Source organism: Fusarium vanettenii, assembly GCF_000151355.1.
Source record: "Fusarium vanettenii 77-13-4 chromosome 6 genomic scaffold NECHAsca_20_chr6_4_0, whole genome shotgun sequence".
Classification (NCBI taxonomy): Eukaryota; Fungi; Ascomycota; class Sordariomycetes; order Hypocreales; family Nectriaceae; genus Fusarium; species Fusarium vanettenii.
Window position 1 is genome coordinate 2,282,625 of NW_003315865.1, and position 14,521 is coordinate 2,297,145.

At 52.0% G+C, this 14,521-nt stretch overlaps 6 protein-coding genes across 6 annotated transcripts; 4 read left to right on the forward strand and 2 right to left on the reverse strand.

Moving 5' to 3' along the window:
* Positions 1 to 62: 62 nt before the first annotated feature.
* Positions 63 to 1,028, forward strand: NECHADRAFT_43890 (uncharacterized protein; the record flags this gene model as incomplete). The annotated part of the gene is made up of 1 exon (XM_003044943.1): positions 63 to 1,028. The coding sequence occupies one exon, from the start codon at positions 63 to 65 to the stop codon at positions 1,026 to 1,028; it is 966 nt and encodes a 321-aa protein (XP_003044989.1).
* Positions 1,029 to 1,634: 606 nt separating this feature from the next.
* On the reverse strand, positions 1,635 to 4,265 carry NECHADRAFT_43342 (uncharacterized protein; the record flags this gene model as incomplete). The annotated part of the gene is made up of 3 exons (XM_003045347.1): positions 1,635 to 2,242; positions 2,312 to 3,763; positions 3,869 to 4,265. The coding sequence occupies 3 exons, from the start codon at positions 4,263 to 4,265 to the stop codon at positions 1,635 to 1,637; spliced, it is 2,457 nt and encodes an 818-aa protein (XP_003045393.1).
* Positions 4,266 to 5,295: 1,030 nt separating this feature from the next.
* On the forward strand, positions 5,296 to 8,111 carry NECHADRAFT_82103 (uncharacterized protein; the record flags this gene model as incomplete). The annotated part of the gene is made up of 7 exons (XM_003044944.1): positions 5,296 to 5,307; positions 5,478 to 5,722; positions 5,773 to 6,013; positions 6,074 to 6,272; positions 6,631 to 6,669; positions 6,720 to 7,217; positions 7,273 to 8,111. 7 exons carry the CDS (start codon positions 5,296 to 5,298, stop codon positions 8,109 to 8,111), a joined length of 2,073 nt encoding a protein of 690 aa, XP_003044990.1.
* A 1,895-nt stretch (positions 8,112 to 10,006) lies between these two features.
* NECHADRAFT_94711 (uncharacterized protein) lies at positions 10,007 to 11,227 on the forward strand (the record flags this gene model as incomplete). The annotated part of the gene is made up of 1 exon (XM_003044945.1): positions 10,007 to 11,227. The coding sequence occupies one exon, from the start codon at positions 10,007 to 10,009 to the stop codon at positions 11,225 to 11,227; it is 1,221 nt and encodes a 406-aa protein (XP_003044991.1).
* Positions 11,228 to 11,730: 503 nt separating this feature from the next.
* Positions 11,731 to 12,954, forward strand: NECHADRAFT_43006 (uncharacterized protein; the record flags this gene model as incomplete). Its single annotated transcript, XM_003044946.1, has 2 exons — positions 11,731 to 12,000; positions 12,139 to 12,954. Coding segments are annotated over 2 exons (1,086 nt in total), but the record flags the coding sequence as incomplete, so codon positions are not given.
* Positions 12,955 to 13,042: 88 nt separating this feature from the next.
* Positions 13,043 to 14,155, reverse strand: NECHADRAFT_82106 (uncharacterized protein; the record flags this gene model as incomplete). The annotated part of the gene is made up of 2 exons (XM_003045348.1): positions 13,043 to 13,759; positions 13,811 to 14,155. The coding sequence occupies 2 exons, from the start codon at positions 14,153 to 14,155 to the stop codon at positions 13,043 to 13,045; spliced, it is 1,062 nt and encodes a 353-aa protein (XP_003045394.1).
* Positions 14,156 to 14,521: the final 366 nt, after the last annotated feature.

Sequence of the window (14,521 nt, forward strand, 5' to 3'; positions counted from 1 at the left end):
ACCCCCAATACCGGCAAATCCAGAGATCAAACTTCAATCGACACTTTCTTCGTTCAGTCATCATGGCGACCTCTCGTTCAGCCTCTATCACCTACGTTCCGGCAGATTGTGGCTCTATCATCCCTGGCAAATCCAAAGCTCCCCAAGCTTTTCAAGACGTGGGAATTGCTTCCAAACTTCGAAATACGGGACTCCAGTCTGTGTCGGAGCATCATGCATTGGAATCGCCTGCAAGATACTCCATCACAAGCCTTTCCCCTGGAGGCGTGCGTAATGAGCAACTCAATATCTCAGTCTGCCAGCAAGTCTACCACACCATCTCACAGAATCTCATCCTTCCTACCAACAAGGCCCCCTTTCAGCTCATTCTTGGTGGCGAGTGTGGCATGCTACCGGCTATTCTTTCTGCCTTCTGGGGGCATGCATCCTCGCAGTCTCCTCCCAAGCGGGTCGGCCTCATCTATATCGACGCCGATACTGACATGACGAGTCCAATCGATTCATGTTCTACCGGCGTCTTTGCAGGAATGAACATGACCCACCTCATACAAAATCCGGGGGCGCTGCAAAGCATGAAGCAATTCTCCCAACCCTCTGGAGAGGCAGTTTGCAACGCCTCCAATATGGTTCTCTTCGGCACCAACATGTCCTTTTCAGGAAACAAGCCGGAGCACTTTGCGTACCTCTTTGACAACAATTACAAAGTTGTTAGCTCAGCCTCGGTGTCCCGCGAGCCAGAGCAACGGGCCAAAGAGGCACTAGAATACCTCAACGACAACGTTGATATCATCATGGTGCATTTGGATGTGGATGCCATCGATCCGCAGATGTTCCCATTGGCCAACCTCCCAAATTTCACCGGCGTCAAGTTTGAAGAAATGATGCGCGCATTGAAGGTATTTTTGGCCAGCGAAAAAGTTGGTGGATTGACGATTGCGGAAGTCAATCCGGATCATGATCCGGGGCTAAAGATGGTAGAAAGACTCACCGAAGAGGTGGTTGGCATGTTGGCAGCGAGAAATGCATAAGATTAGTAGGACCTGGAGGGTTGATATTACGAGATAGCTGATGCTAAAGGGGCGTGTCAAATAAGTTCCATGTTCTAATAAGAGAGCCATATGAACGAAAGAAGCGCGCCAGGTATTGCTCAGTGGTAACTGTCCAGTCCATCCAAAGAATACAATTTAGTTCTGTAAACAGTCCGTCATCCCTAAATCCCATATTCTCAATACAGAGGAAATCCTCATTATCCCGTGCTATCTCATGCGATCGCATGGTTATGTGACACCATTAATTCCAGACGTACCGATCTGTCTTCTTCCCAAACGGCGAAGGTCTACCGCCCCGTGAGGCAGGCTGAGGACTATAGCCATAGTCCCGCTCCTCAAGCTCCTCTTCTTCAGAGAAATCACCTTGCATATTTTCAGCCACATCGCTACACTCCGGTTCGTGAGGAGTGTGTCGGGGTCGTGGGCCTGAGTGAGCCGGTCCGGCAGAGGGTTTCGATGAGTGGAAATAGCCACCACTTGCTCCATCGGCATATCGTGAAGCTGGGGTCCGGCTCCGGTCTGGCGTGCTAACAACCTTCGATGCTGCCCTTTGTCCCACCTTCGACGGCCCTGAGACGGAGCTCTTCAATTTTGGCCTCGGTTGCCCTCCAAATGGTTCAGCATCAGAATGGCCCGATAGCGGGCGTACTCCTCAGCCTCCTCCTCCTGAAAGTCATCGTCTCGATCCCCACGCACTCTGGCTTGAAATGTCTCATCGCCCTTTTTGGCGGACTTCAAGTAGGCCTCAAATTCCGATGTCGTTTCCGCTACAGATCGGAAGTGTTCGGCGGTCAGGATGGCTGGCAGGCCGTTGTCTTTGCCTGACGTCTCTTTGTCGTACAAGGCGAGGCCAGCGGCAATCTGCACCGCGTTGCGGATCTGGCGCCCGTTCCAGGGTCCCTTTTTCTTTTTGTTCGCCCTCGAGTATTTTCTATATTCGTCCTCCACGAACTTCCTGATGGGTTCGTCTAGAACCCCGATGTATCCGTTATTGGAAGACTTGTCCGTTGCATGCTCAATCCTGGGTAGATGATTCAAGTTGGATTGGAGAATCGCGAGGGTGTCGTCCAGGCTTAGATGCGGATAGCAGAGGCTCAAGTGCACGCGCGAGCGGAAGGCTTCGTCAAGGGCTCCCACTCGGTTTGTGGTGAGGAAGAGGATTCCACTATAGTACTCCAAGACTCTGAGAAACACTTGGGCACGGGATTGTCAGCACGTAATGTGTCGTTTGAAGGGGGCCGTTGGCTGAGGGAATGTCCTACCTCCTACGAGGGCGTTGCGCTCCAAGTTGCCACTGTTCCGATCTCGCTGCGTGAGGAAGACGTCGGCCTCATCAAGGAGCAAAATACAGTCCCATAAGTGGGCATAACGGAATGTGTCTCGTAGAGACTTGTCGACTGCGCTGGGCGAGAATCCCAGGTCGCCACAGGTGATGGGGAAAAGCGGCTTGCCGTTCTCAATTGCGACCGCCTCGGCCGTGGCCGTTTTACCAACGCCGGGAGCTCCATGAAGAAGAATCACGAGCCCCTTCCCCTTTCCCTGGACAACGTCGAGCTGAATGGTTGACACTCCCTGCTTCTCTTTCTGCCGTGCCTTGAAATGAGCCGAGACTGCCGACCTGATCATCGTTCTGCGGGGCTCGGGCATCTGAATATCCTGCAGTGTGATACGGCTCTGTTGCGAATTCAAGTTGATGCCTTGGACTTCGAGGCGGGCGAACCTTCTCTCCCTCAAGACATAGCCGAATAGCCGCTTTGGTAGAAGAGCCAGGTCTTCATCTGTCCACTCATCGTCTTTGATAGCGATAGCGCCCTCCCTGGCAATGAATTTATCATTAGCAGCCCATTCCTTTGCTTCTCGGCTGTATAACGTGTCCTCTCGGGAAAGAATGGGGAAGTCATAGGATCTGGAGCGCCTGAAACCACCCAAACCATTGGGATACTCTTCCCAGACCAAGAGTTCTATTTCAGCGTACTCCGTTTCCCACCATGTACTACGTGAGTTGCATTCGACGACGCTGGTCTCCCATTTAGGGCAGTTCCGAAGAGTCTCCTTGAAGTCAATAACAACTTCACTTTCGATGTACTCAGGATAGTTGACGGGTTCTCCCTTGTCGTCCACCAAGGGTTCTGCCCGAATGCCTGCGATGAAAGTCCACCCTGAGTAGTAGAGATGCCTCACACTCTCTGCAATGCACGACTTGAAGGTTCGTCCCAATCTTTTTTGTTCCTCGAGGAGTGCAGCATAGTTTGGGTGGAATTCCAGAGGGTAGCACTTGAGGGACGTAATATCTCGCTCGCCATTGAAGAAATCGAACTCGATATTGGTCCAAACTGGCAACAGCTTCTCGCCGTCAAAGTCGAGACAATACATACCCCACGATGTCTGACCGGCATTTTCGCGAAAATATCCTTTCGCTTCGTCGAACGCGATAGAATGGTCCGATACAATGCATGAGGCCATCCTCCACACCTGTTGCGCAGCAGATCGGTGAAGAGTTTGGCCCGACTGGGCGAGAGGTAGGAAGGCCAGTGACCCAGGGCGGAAGAGATATGGGATTTCTTCGTACCTGACACGGCGATGTGCTTTCTTGTCCTGGTTTTGGAACTGGCTGCGGATAGGTAGTACCACCTGCTCCACGAAGTCGACGTAGCATCGCATGTGTTCCAAAGCAGTCTCGGTTGATCTGTCCGACTTTCTGTCGGCCTCATCGGCTTCGATAACGTCACTTGTATCCTCTCCAAAGACCTTGGGTTTCTCCATCTGGACAGACTCAACCGAACGGATCCCAGCTATCCCTTGCAGAAGGCTGCCTAGACCCGTGCTAGGTGAATTGCCTTCGGGTTTCTGTGCATCCTCCATCTCGACCAACTTTCTTTTCATGTCGCCGTGTAAATCTTCAAGAATCCGAAAGGGGCGGCAAAACTCCAGCGTTGGTTCGGTTTCTATCTTCTCACACTCGGATAGAGATCCTAGAGCACGAAGGATCGTCTCTGATCGAATCCGGATCCTCTGGACGCGCCCCTCCTGTGGTGATTTAGAACCTCTGGATAGCTTCAGCTGCGCTCCAGAGATGCCTTTGGTCTTGTCGCTGTGTTCAGGGCAGCTGCGTTGAAGTCTTTTCTTCGTCTCGGCTTTGACGTCCTCATGCCAGTCGGCCTTGGCGACGAGGACTTCAATGACATAGTCTCCGTCGTCTCCATCCATACGGTTCATGAATCCTTGGTAGTTGTAGTAGCGCACCTCTGTCGTGAGAGGCCGTTCCTTCATTGGAAGAACCCCTTCTCCATCTTCATCTTCGCTTTCACTTTCTTGGCCCTGTTCCTCGTGGTGAGATCCCCCCTGAACAGATTCGGCGTCTCGTTCCGAGACACCGTTAGTTCCTCTAGGGGCTTTGCCTAGACGGTTCCCTGACTTCTCTTCGTTCTGTAGAGGAGTGGGTGCCGTGGAAACTGATGAGATCTCTTGAGGAGACGTTGGGGCTGCGGACGATGAACCAATGGTAGAGGCTTCAGTCGCCATGGCAGTGGCAGTGGCTGGAGGTACCTCCTCAGCCATGATGATGGAGCGTGAGAAGAGGAGTTGCAAAATTTGATGCTGCTTGTGGGATACAGCTAAGACAGTAGGATTAGGTTGCTCCGTTCAACCTGAGCGGGCTGGTATCTAGATTGGCGAATATGAAAATTCCTTTGGCTTGAGAGGGGTTTAAATATTCTGAAATCTCTTACGGCGGGGCAACGGTGGACTTGGTGTGTCGAGTTTATCTCAACTCCCCAAGATCTAGCGAAGAATGTCACACAATCACTCACGCCGTCTGTCTCGGAGCTTTCTGCTTTGATGGGGGTAAGTCGAGGAACTTGTTCAAAAGGATACACAAGGCCAAGGGGCGGAGGCCTCGGAGCAACCCAACAAAAACAACATAGTCAGAGTAAGTCGAGGAACATCGGGTACATTAAGCCTGAGTGTGGATTCCGTTCCTCTAGACCCTCTAGCTAGTTCATACCCCCATGAAAGGGAGCCCCTCCCGGGGTCTGATGTACCTGGTCAAGTATCCGTCGTTCATCTACATGAATTGAAGACCCTGGTCCCACTCAAAAGAGCCCCCCCCCTGATGTTTCATGCCAACAAACAATGCACACTGAAGCTTTAAAGTCCATTCACTGGGGGAGCTTCCAACTACCACAAGGGTATGACCGCGTCATGTTTGGGAGCCGTTGTGTCCATTGATAGGACTGTTTAGCCGAACATGTCTCCGCTGGTGTGTTCGTGATACGGGCGTACGGGCGCTTACGGTGGGCTTGGGTGATGGATTTCCTTGGACTTACTCGTACTCCTCCCTCTACCTAAGAGACGTGGATGTCGATTTTCAAAAGCGTTACCCTCTTCTTGGTTCTCATCTCGCAGCTCGACACCAAGTACAGACTGTAGATATTCTACTTGTTTCTTGCGTTCGAACCCACAACAGCCATGAGAGACAGCAACAGCCCGCCTAGGCACTCGTTCCTCCGGCGAGGCCTTCTGCGTTCAAAAGCCCACAGCAGGCCCCCAAGTCCTAAGATGGTCGACAAATTCCTCCGACAGCGCGTCGACAGCTTTCGTGCCGCACCTCCAGGGCCAAGCCAGTACGACGATCGGGAAGAGAGGTACAAAGCTCAAGATTCCATCGCAGTAGAGTACGTGATATCTGCCCCTCTCCTGATGCTCAAAAGCCTGAGTTCCCTAGGGATCTAAAGCAGATTCTCGATGCCCACGACAAGGACCCTGCAACAGAGCTGAAAGTCTCTGGTAGCTCATGGGACACAGTCTTCGACCAGATGGCTGACGCTAAGCGACGCCATGAAAACAAGACGGACTATAGCTCCAAGGCGGAAGTTGGCATCGATATAATGTCGTCGTACATCAATATCGTCCCAGATGAGTTCGGGCTCGGGGTCCTTAAGGGAGGCCTGGCACTCATTTTCAATGTACAATGGCCTGTATTTAAATGCCAGTGGTTCTGGAGATGACTGACTGGCGAACGCTAGGCCACAAAGACGCATCGAGAAAACCGAGAAAGAATCCTCAACACGCTCGAAACCCTCCCCGAAGCGATCGTCACCATCAACATGGCTCATGCTCTCTTGCACCCGGAGCCTAAAGACACAGCGCTTCAGATAGAGTTTCTCAGTATGCTGATTAGAGATATCCCAGCCTTAGTAAAGATACTGCTAGGAGAAGAGACATGTAAGCATGAGCCTAGTTTTTCACTTGACATGTCCGATTAAGCCTTAGGGAAATCATACCTGCACCGGCCCGGTGCGAATAAGATACGTTATGTAAGCTCACATCCCCAATTGCGCTCAGGGCAACCGGCTTATAGAGGCAGCGTGCAAAGGCAGTTTGCAACGGTCTTCAACGACAGTTTTCAACAGCTTGCAACAGCTTGCAACAGCTTGCAACAGCTTGCAACGGTCTTCAACAACAGCTTGTCACGGTCTTCAAAGGCAGCTTGCAAAGGCAACTCACAGCGCCCCCTGGCTGTGACTAAGTGTGGCTAAGTAGCTGATTTCAATTTAACCTCTGATTAGCTCTGCGCTGCTAGCTTGTATAACATATCTTATTCGCACCGGGGCCGGTGCAGGTATGACTTCCCAAGCCTTACACACTCTTACTAATCATTTCTGCCGCCAGGGTACCGCAAAGTCGTTGACCTTCTGCTGCTGGATATTCCAAATACTTCCACCATTGATGACATACTGTCACGTTGGGGACAACGGATAGGGCAGCTCAAGGAACACGTGGAACAGCTGAAGATACGGCTACAGGATAAGTTTTTCGCTAAGCTGGACCGCATTGAAGGGAAGATGGAGGCGTCGGAAACGGGGATACGTGATTTATTGGCTGGGAATAAGTCAATGCAGAAGTCTATGATGGAAAAGTGGACGGAGCTTACGGCTCAGATTCAGAAACCAGTGGCTGACATCTCACAAGCCACGGAAACCTTTGCGGATGTAGCCACCAGCTTCCGAGAGGATATGAAAAGCCGGTGCCGAGACATAGAGTTGGAGGAGGAGCTCAGACGGGAACGCGACATGCGGGACCGCGAGCGGGAGACCTTCTCACGGGAGCGGGAACAGTTTCTTCGGACAGTTGAGAATTCCCAGACGAGACAGGAACGGCTGGAACAGGGTAAGTGAGGTTCTGGGGTGTGCCAAGTTTGCCCAGAGTACTGATGGTCAAGCAGAATGCCTCCATCTCAACAACCAAGTCGAAGAACTCTCAAGACAGGTTACAAAAACACGTCTTGAGCCTCGCATGGCCATCGAGCCGATCCAGCTCCTGGGAGTTCTTGGTCTCTCCGTGTACGATCCCTGGGACGACCTCGACGTTGTCTTGCGTCACGCAGAACACTACGATGCAAGTTTACGGGGGCAAGCGCAATGGTTGGTCCAGACAGCTGAGTTCCAAAGCTGGCTCCACGAAGATAGCTCGTCGGTTCTTCTTGCTGACGGCTGTATGGACCCCGAGTTTATATCTCCCATGTCGGGCTTCTGTTGCGGCCTCATCACCAGCTTCATGGACAACCCAGACTTGGCTGTGACCTTCTTCTTCGCTGGACTGCACACTAGCAAGACACTCAGCGGGCCAACGGCCATCATGCGGAGCCTCATTGCGCAGCTGCTGCTCAACCCGAACCTGCCAAAGCCTGACCTGGGGTTCGTCTCCGAGGCAATGCTGGAGGCCTGCGCCCAGCGGGACTGCCGAACCCTCTGTGACGTTTTCGTCAGCATCGTCAAGCAGGTGCCACCGCAAATGGCCGTCTTTTGCATTGTTGACGGCATCATATGGTACGAGCAGGCCCCCTGGGTGGCTGACATGAATTTTGTCGCCAGCATGTTCGAACACTTGGCAAAGAGGACCAATCCCGACCATTCGGGGCTTGTCAAGGTGTTGCTGACGACCCCGACCCGGAGTATCAGTATTGTGGACATGACGACAAGGAAACAAAGCGTTTGGTGGCATGTGGCCTTGGCCAACGGCGATGTTCATCCTGGCATGGCACCTCAGTTGGTGGAGTATTGAATCTGTTGGGTCAAGTATGCATCCTCCCCGGGAACTTCTACACCTCATTCAAAGAAGGCCCCTTTTGATAGCAATTAATTAATTAAGCGATATAACTATGCCGTACCTCAATGTTGTTGCCTCATTAATACATCCCGCAATACTAACCCACGACACCAAGAACGATGACGCTGTGATTATGACTGATCACGCGGCCTTGTACCCCTCAGTAAGCCGCCTCAGCTGAACTGAAGCAATACGCCATTAGTTTTTGGTCTTGGTATAGGGTTATGCATCAGGCAATACCATCTAAGAAAATACCGCATTTTTCCAGATTTGTCTGCCTTAGCCACTCCTAGTAGATAGCCAACTCCTAAATCTTCGTATTATGTGAGGTAGGCAAGATAGTGAGGCCAGCCATAACTAACATCTGCAATGTAACTCTAACCATAATTCGATGGATTGAGAAGTTAAAGACGCACAGTAGGGGCAACGGAGTAATTTGCAAGCTAGTCCAAGCCAATGGGAGCTATCTGGCCATTAAGAACATGTGTTGAAAGGTAGACCAACTGTTAAAACTAGATGCCCGGTTTGAAACTCTCCTAGATGGTACCCATCATGTTGTTTGATCGGGCCCGCAGTCGCAGCCGCTAGGTCTTCAGGACCACCAACAACTGATCAGGTTCAACTTTCTGATGTCTTGCTGAGCGATAGGCAGTTTGAGTCTAATAAGCCCGCGAATCAAATCACAGAATCAGAGTTTAGGATTACCGGCGACTGGGAGCATCTTCACGTCTAGACTTTTTGGAAATACGTTTCCCGCTGAGCCGCATGATGGTTCACAGCATGCATAATCTTTGAAACCGTGAGGGCAAAGGCAATCATTTTGATCCACTAGTTATGATCTCACTTCAATGGAGAACAAGAGAGCTTGACTCTATATGCCAATGAAAAGATTGGACATGCTGAATGCGTGAGACTTTCAGCCGCAGCCTTGAGTTTCGCCACCGCATACTGAATTGACTTGAAGGCATCGCTGAGTAGCGACAAATCTATAACTGGGCTCCCTCCAACGGTTGAATCAAGAAACTCATACCCTCTCTCATATCGTTGCTGCTGGTTCTTGAAGCATAGGTAGCTCGTTGCCATCCGTAGACGGTAAAGACAGCTGGGCAAGCTAGCATCGTCCTCGCTAAAAGCAGACCCTGGAAGAGACGCTACACCAAACTCTTCAATTAGCCATCGAGATAACTGTTGGGTGGTCTTGATGCCGAGTGCTTCCAGTTGCTTGGTGTAAGGGTGAAACGATGGGTAGACATGATTAGCACCCCGCAGCTCCGGAACAGCAAACCTATAGTCACAAAGAGCTTTTTATATCTCAACGGCTCATTTCTCATGGACAATAGTCGCCTGATTTGAGTACAAATCCACCTCGGGATTCATATCAAACGTAGTTGTTGTTTCTTGAGTTGGAGTCGATGCAGGGATGAGTAGACGTATTTACCGATAAGGAGATATTACTAACCTTTCACACTTTTTATATCGCAAGTTTTTCCGTTCTTGTAATTGCGAGGCTGACTCTTGCCCGGATGGATCCTTCGGCGGTCAGACAACAATATCTGCCGGTATCCGGATACGGAGTCCGGAGGCTAAGGGAGGCCCGGCCGGAGGCTAAGAATCCAAGCTCCTAATTGGCTCGCTCGGAAGCCCATCGCGCTGATTGGTCAACCTTGCGCCGAGTGAGTAACCATGCCCCGGCGATCTCGTGCGGAGCGGGAAGTATATCTATGACCTTGTGCCGTGCCAAGGTCTGCAATTCTTCAACTCATCAACCTTCCCTCCAAAACATACCCCTCAAGCCAGTTTTATCTCTTCACATTCACCCTCAAGCTAAAAGCCCAAATTCCATCACCATCATGTCCGAAGACATTGAAACCAGCTTCCAAGCTGCCATTGATTCCGGCAAGATCAACGGCGCTACTCTCTATGCCACCGACGCCAATGGCGACTTTGTGTATAACAACGCCATGGGCCAACGCACTCTACTGTCCGGAGAGAAGCGCCCCCAGGAACTCGATGATATCCTGTTTCTCGCCTCGGCAACCAAGTTGATTGCTACCATCGCTGCTCTGCAGTGCGTCGAGGATGGTCTCCTGTCTCTTCAGGGAGATCTATCAGCCATCGCACCGGAGCTTGCTGAGAAGCAAGTTCTCAAAAGCTTTTCCGAGGAGGAAGAACCCATCTTGGAACCGGCCGCTCACCCTGTCACTCTCGAAATGCTGCTCACGCACAGCGCTGGCACTGCCTACGATTTCCTGCACCCTCTGATCGGAAAGTGGCGTGAGAAGTTCTCTCCCCCTGAGCCAGGTCGAAAGAAAACAGTCGAAGAGCTCTTTGTCTACCCACTTGCACATCAACCAGGAGGAGGCTGGATGTATGGACCTGGGCTGGACTGGGCAGGCCGCATCGTGGAACGAGTGACCAAGAGCACACTTTCTGAGCACGTCAACGAACGAATCCTGGCCCCTCTTGGACTGAAGAAAGACGCTCAGTTTTTTCCTGTTACCCGAGAAGACTTGCGTGGCCGTCTTGTCGACCTGAACCCTGATGATCCGGAAGGTCTTGGTCGTGCCGTTCTTGGTGGTGGTGGAGAGATGAACCTTCGTGGCAAGGGAGATTTTGGAGGCCATGGCATGTTCATTCCTGGCAACTATTACATCAAGATCCTTCAATCCTTGCTCGCCAACGACGGAAAGATTCTCAAAGCCGCCACCGTTGACGATATGTTCCAACATCATCTCTCTCCCGAGTCAACGGCTGGCCACCAGGCTGCATTGGCGGGTCCCGCAGGTATCTTCTTCCGTTGTGGTGTTGATCCAGAGACAAAAATGGGTTATGGACTGGGAGGTCTCTTGACTCTGGAGGATTCTGATGGTTGGTACGGTGCTCATACACTCACCTGGGGAGGCGGTCTTACCCTTACATGGTTCATCGACCGAAAAAATGATCTATGTGGTGTTGGTGCTGTTCAGGCTGCCTTGGCTGGAGGAGTGGACGGGAAGTTGGTGTCTGATCTGAAGCAAGTGTTCCGCAAAGATATCTATCGCAAGCGTTCGGCATGGAAGGAAAAACAGTAGATAGGAACGCAAGCATGATATCGTGAAGAACGCTGGGTTATAGATATTTAAACCCTAATATGACATGAAATTGTTTAACTCGAGCGATTCACATCGACTACTCTACAGGCGGTGCTGCTTCTTTTGGGCGAGAGCCAAAATGGCATTGCCAGCCGTCAGGTCTGTAAGGCTCACATCAATGCTCTTGTATACCACAAATCCCTCAGAGATGAAACGAACTGTATCCTCGACGTGCTTGTCGCTCAGAGGCTGAACCCTTCCCTTCCTAAGAGCAACGATGTGGCCTAGCTGCGGACCACCACCTCCGCCAGCATCAGCTCCGCCTCCTTGTAGTTACCATCCACCATTAGGCACACGCCCACCCGATGCCGGAGGTCCGTCTCTTTGGCGGCTGTGCCGTGCGCGACTCCGGAGCCGAGAACAAACTGCGCATGCGGTAGATACACAGCGGTGGCCCGGCGGTCTGAGAGGTCGAGCGTCTGGAAGACGTCAGCCAGGCGCACGACGGCCGGCGCAACCAGTCCGGCGAGAATGACCCTATGACTCTGCTCAGCATGGCTGACCTTGCGTCCGCGTACCGCGAGCAGGGCCGGTGGAAGGAGGCCGAGAGCTCGGGGAAGCGGGTGCTGGCGACACAGAGGGAGGTTCTAGGAGAGAAGAACACTGCGACTCTGAGCACTATGGCAGGCCTCGCGTGGACGCACCGAAAGCAGGGCCGGTGGGACGAGGCGGAAACGAATGGCTCCAAGGCCTTGGCTCTGCAACGGGAACTCGTCGGCCCGGATCACCGCTCCACGCTCGAGATGGCTACAAATCTCGCCAGAACGTATAGAGAACAGGGGAGATAAAGCAAGGCGCAGGCTCTGACGGAAGAGGTGCTGCAAGCTCGCAAAAGACTGTATCGAAAAGAGCATCCTCTGGTACTGGAAGCCATAACCCTGCTAGCATCCCTTTACAGGAACCAAGGCCGATACGCCGAGGCTGAGAGTCATGGGGTATGGGTCCTGGACTGCCAGAAAAAGGTTCTTGGAGATGAGCACCTTGCCACTCTCGACAGTATGGCTAGTCTTTCGCGGACGTATAGAGAACAAGGCCGCTTGGAAGAGGCCGAGAGTCCAGCCCAGCAGGTTATCGCTGTCCGCAGGCGTCTCCTCGGCGATGAGCACCTGCGTACCTTGTCCATTCGATATCAGCTCGCGTGGATATACAGAAAGCAAGGGCGTCTGGATGAGGCGGAGAGGTTGACACGGCAGGTCGTTGAGTTTGATCAAAGGGTGCTGGGCGAGGAACGCCCCCTGGCCCTGCACAGCCTGTACGGCCTGTCCCAGACCTTGACGTTACAGGGGCGTTGGGAGGAAGCTCAGAATCTGGGCGAAGACCTCCTGGAGGTGCAGAAGAGAGTACTTGGAGAAGAGCACCCATGGATGTTGGAAAATATGGCCAACATCGCCATCACGTACCGGAAGCAGGGGCACTTGAGAGAAGCCGAGACCCTTGCCAAGCGAGTAAATGAGATACAGACGAGGGTGTTTGGCCAGGATCATCCATGGCTGCAGAAGAGTCTGGAGACCCTAGCACGGACCTTGAAGGATATGGGGGATTGGAAGGGGGCTGAGGATCTAGGGAAGCAGGTGCTAGAAGCTAGGGCGAAAGTCCTCGGGGGGGACCATCCGTCTACTAAACGCATGGCAGGCTTCTTGGCTAAGCTAGATGAGACGAGGAGCTAAGGGAGGCAAAGTGGGACTTATTTATACATCTACCTAAGGAGATGCTATGGATATGGTTAGCTGGGGCCACGTGGCCCCCTTCCAAAGTTTAGAACGAAGGAGAGCGTTCTCGTAGCCCTGGCAGCGGAATCCCAAGTTGTTTATTGATCCGAAACAGTTCCTCAGCAAGCTCAGGGTAATCGAGATCTGACTTTGGCCGCCTTTCCATGGTCAGTTTCTCCTCCATCGTGAGCGGCTTGCGTTCCCAGATGTCCCGGTAGATGTTGTGATGGGTGATGGCAATCTCCGAATCGACACGGATACGATTTTGCGCGCTACTCAAGACGGGCAATGGATTTAGCTCAGGAGGAAGAGAACTCGTATCGGCAAGTAGGAAATTGACGAGAGCCTCTTGTTGATCGTCGCGGAGTTGATATACGCGATGAGTCTGACGACGGCGGCAGGAGTGAAAGTATATGTTGGGGGTGGTTGTTGGATCTTCGTCGTTACGGTCGAATACTGCCACACCCCCAAGGATACGATCTTCAGCCCAGTACCCAACAATGTCAGCCACACCCTCGGGATAAATGTCTGCGTCGAGATATGCGTGATGGTTGAAAAGGGTTGGTCGTGGAGGCACATCGACGAGCCCCTCTATAGGCGGCATCCTCCAATTTACGATGCTGTCTATATCTCTTTGATGAATTCTCAGATCAAGTTGAAATAGCAAGGCTCCGACTTGATGTAGTGTCACTGCCACAAGCTCAACTAAACGCAAGTTGAAGGCCTTGGAGCCAAACTCGGCAACCTGGTAATCCGCAATCACCTAAGCCATGTTAGCACCGGGGGGCTAGGTGATATCTATTACAAAGCATACCTTTGGATCAAATATAAGGATCTCGGGATTCCATTGTTTGTAATACTCATGGGCTTTCTCCATGGCACCAGGGCACAGCTCCTCATGATCTGAGTCTATGGGATGCTCGCCAAACACGCCAGGGTATCTACGGTCGAAAGCAACGTCGCCTGTGGGAAGACCATCCAGAATTTGGGCATATGTGAACTGCGCGAGCTCGGTAGATAAGGCATTCTTGATGGCGCGATCCAGGGCATTGCGATGGCGTTCTGAGCGAATATGTCCAAATGGAACTCGTTGCTCATGTGCAACGCGAGCTACGCGTCGTAACTTGTCGGTGTGGGCTTTTAGTTCGTTAGGGTCCATAATGTGCAACTGCAATAAATGCTGCACTATGAAGGTGTCAGTGACTGAACTTGAGGTCGGACAATGATCAGTTGGCGAGAGAGATTCGAGGCTTGGGCATGTTGGCTGACAAGTGGTTAGGCTGACTAGAAGGAGAATTCAGCCTGAACCCCACTGAGTCAGGGGGGTAATATGGCGTCACATCAAGTGTCGCATCCATCCTTGTATGCATTGTTACATTAAGCTGAAGGACAGAATTAAAGAGGACAAGAAGATGGTCCCTTTGTAAGCGGGAGCGATGTCAATTGAATCCCTCTCCTCTTTTCCGGAACTGTCTTCACCGTCATCTCCTCTTCCAGAGAAGTCCAAAGTGTGATATCTTTCAGC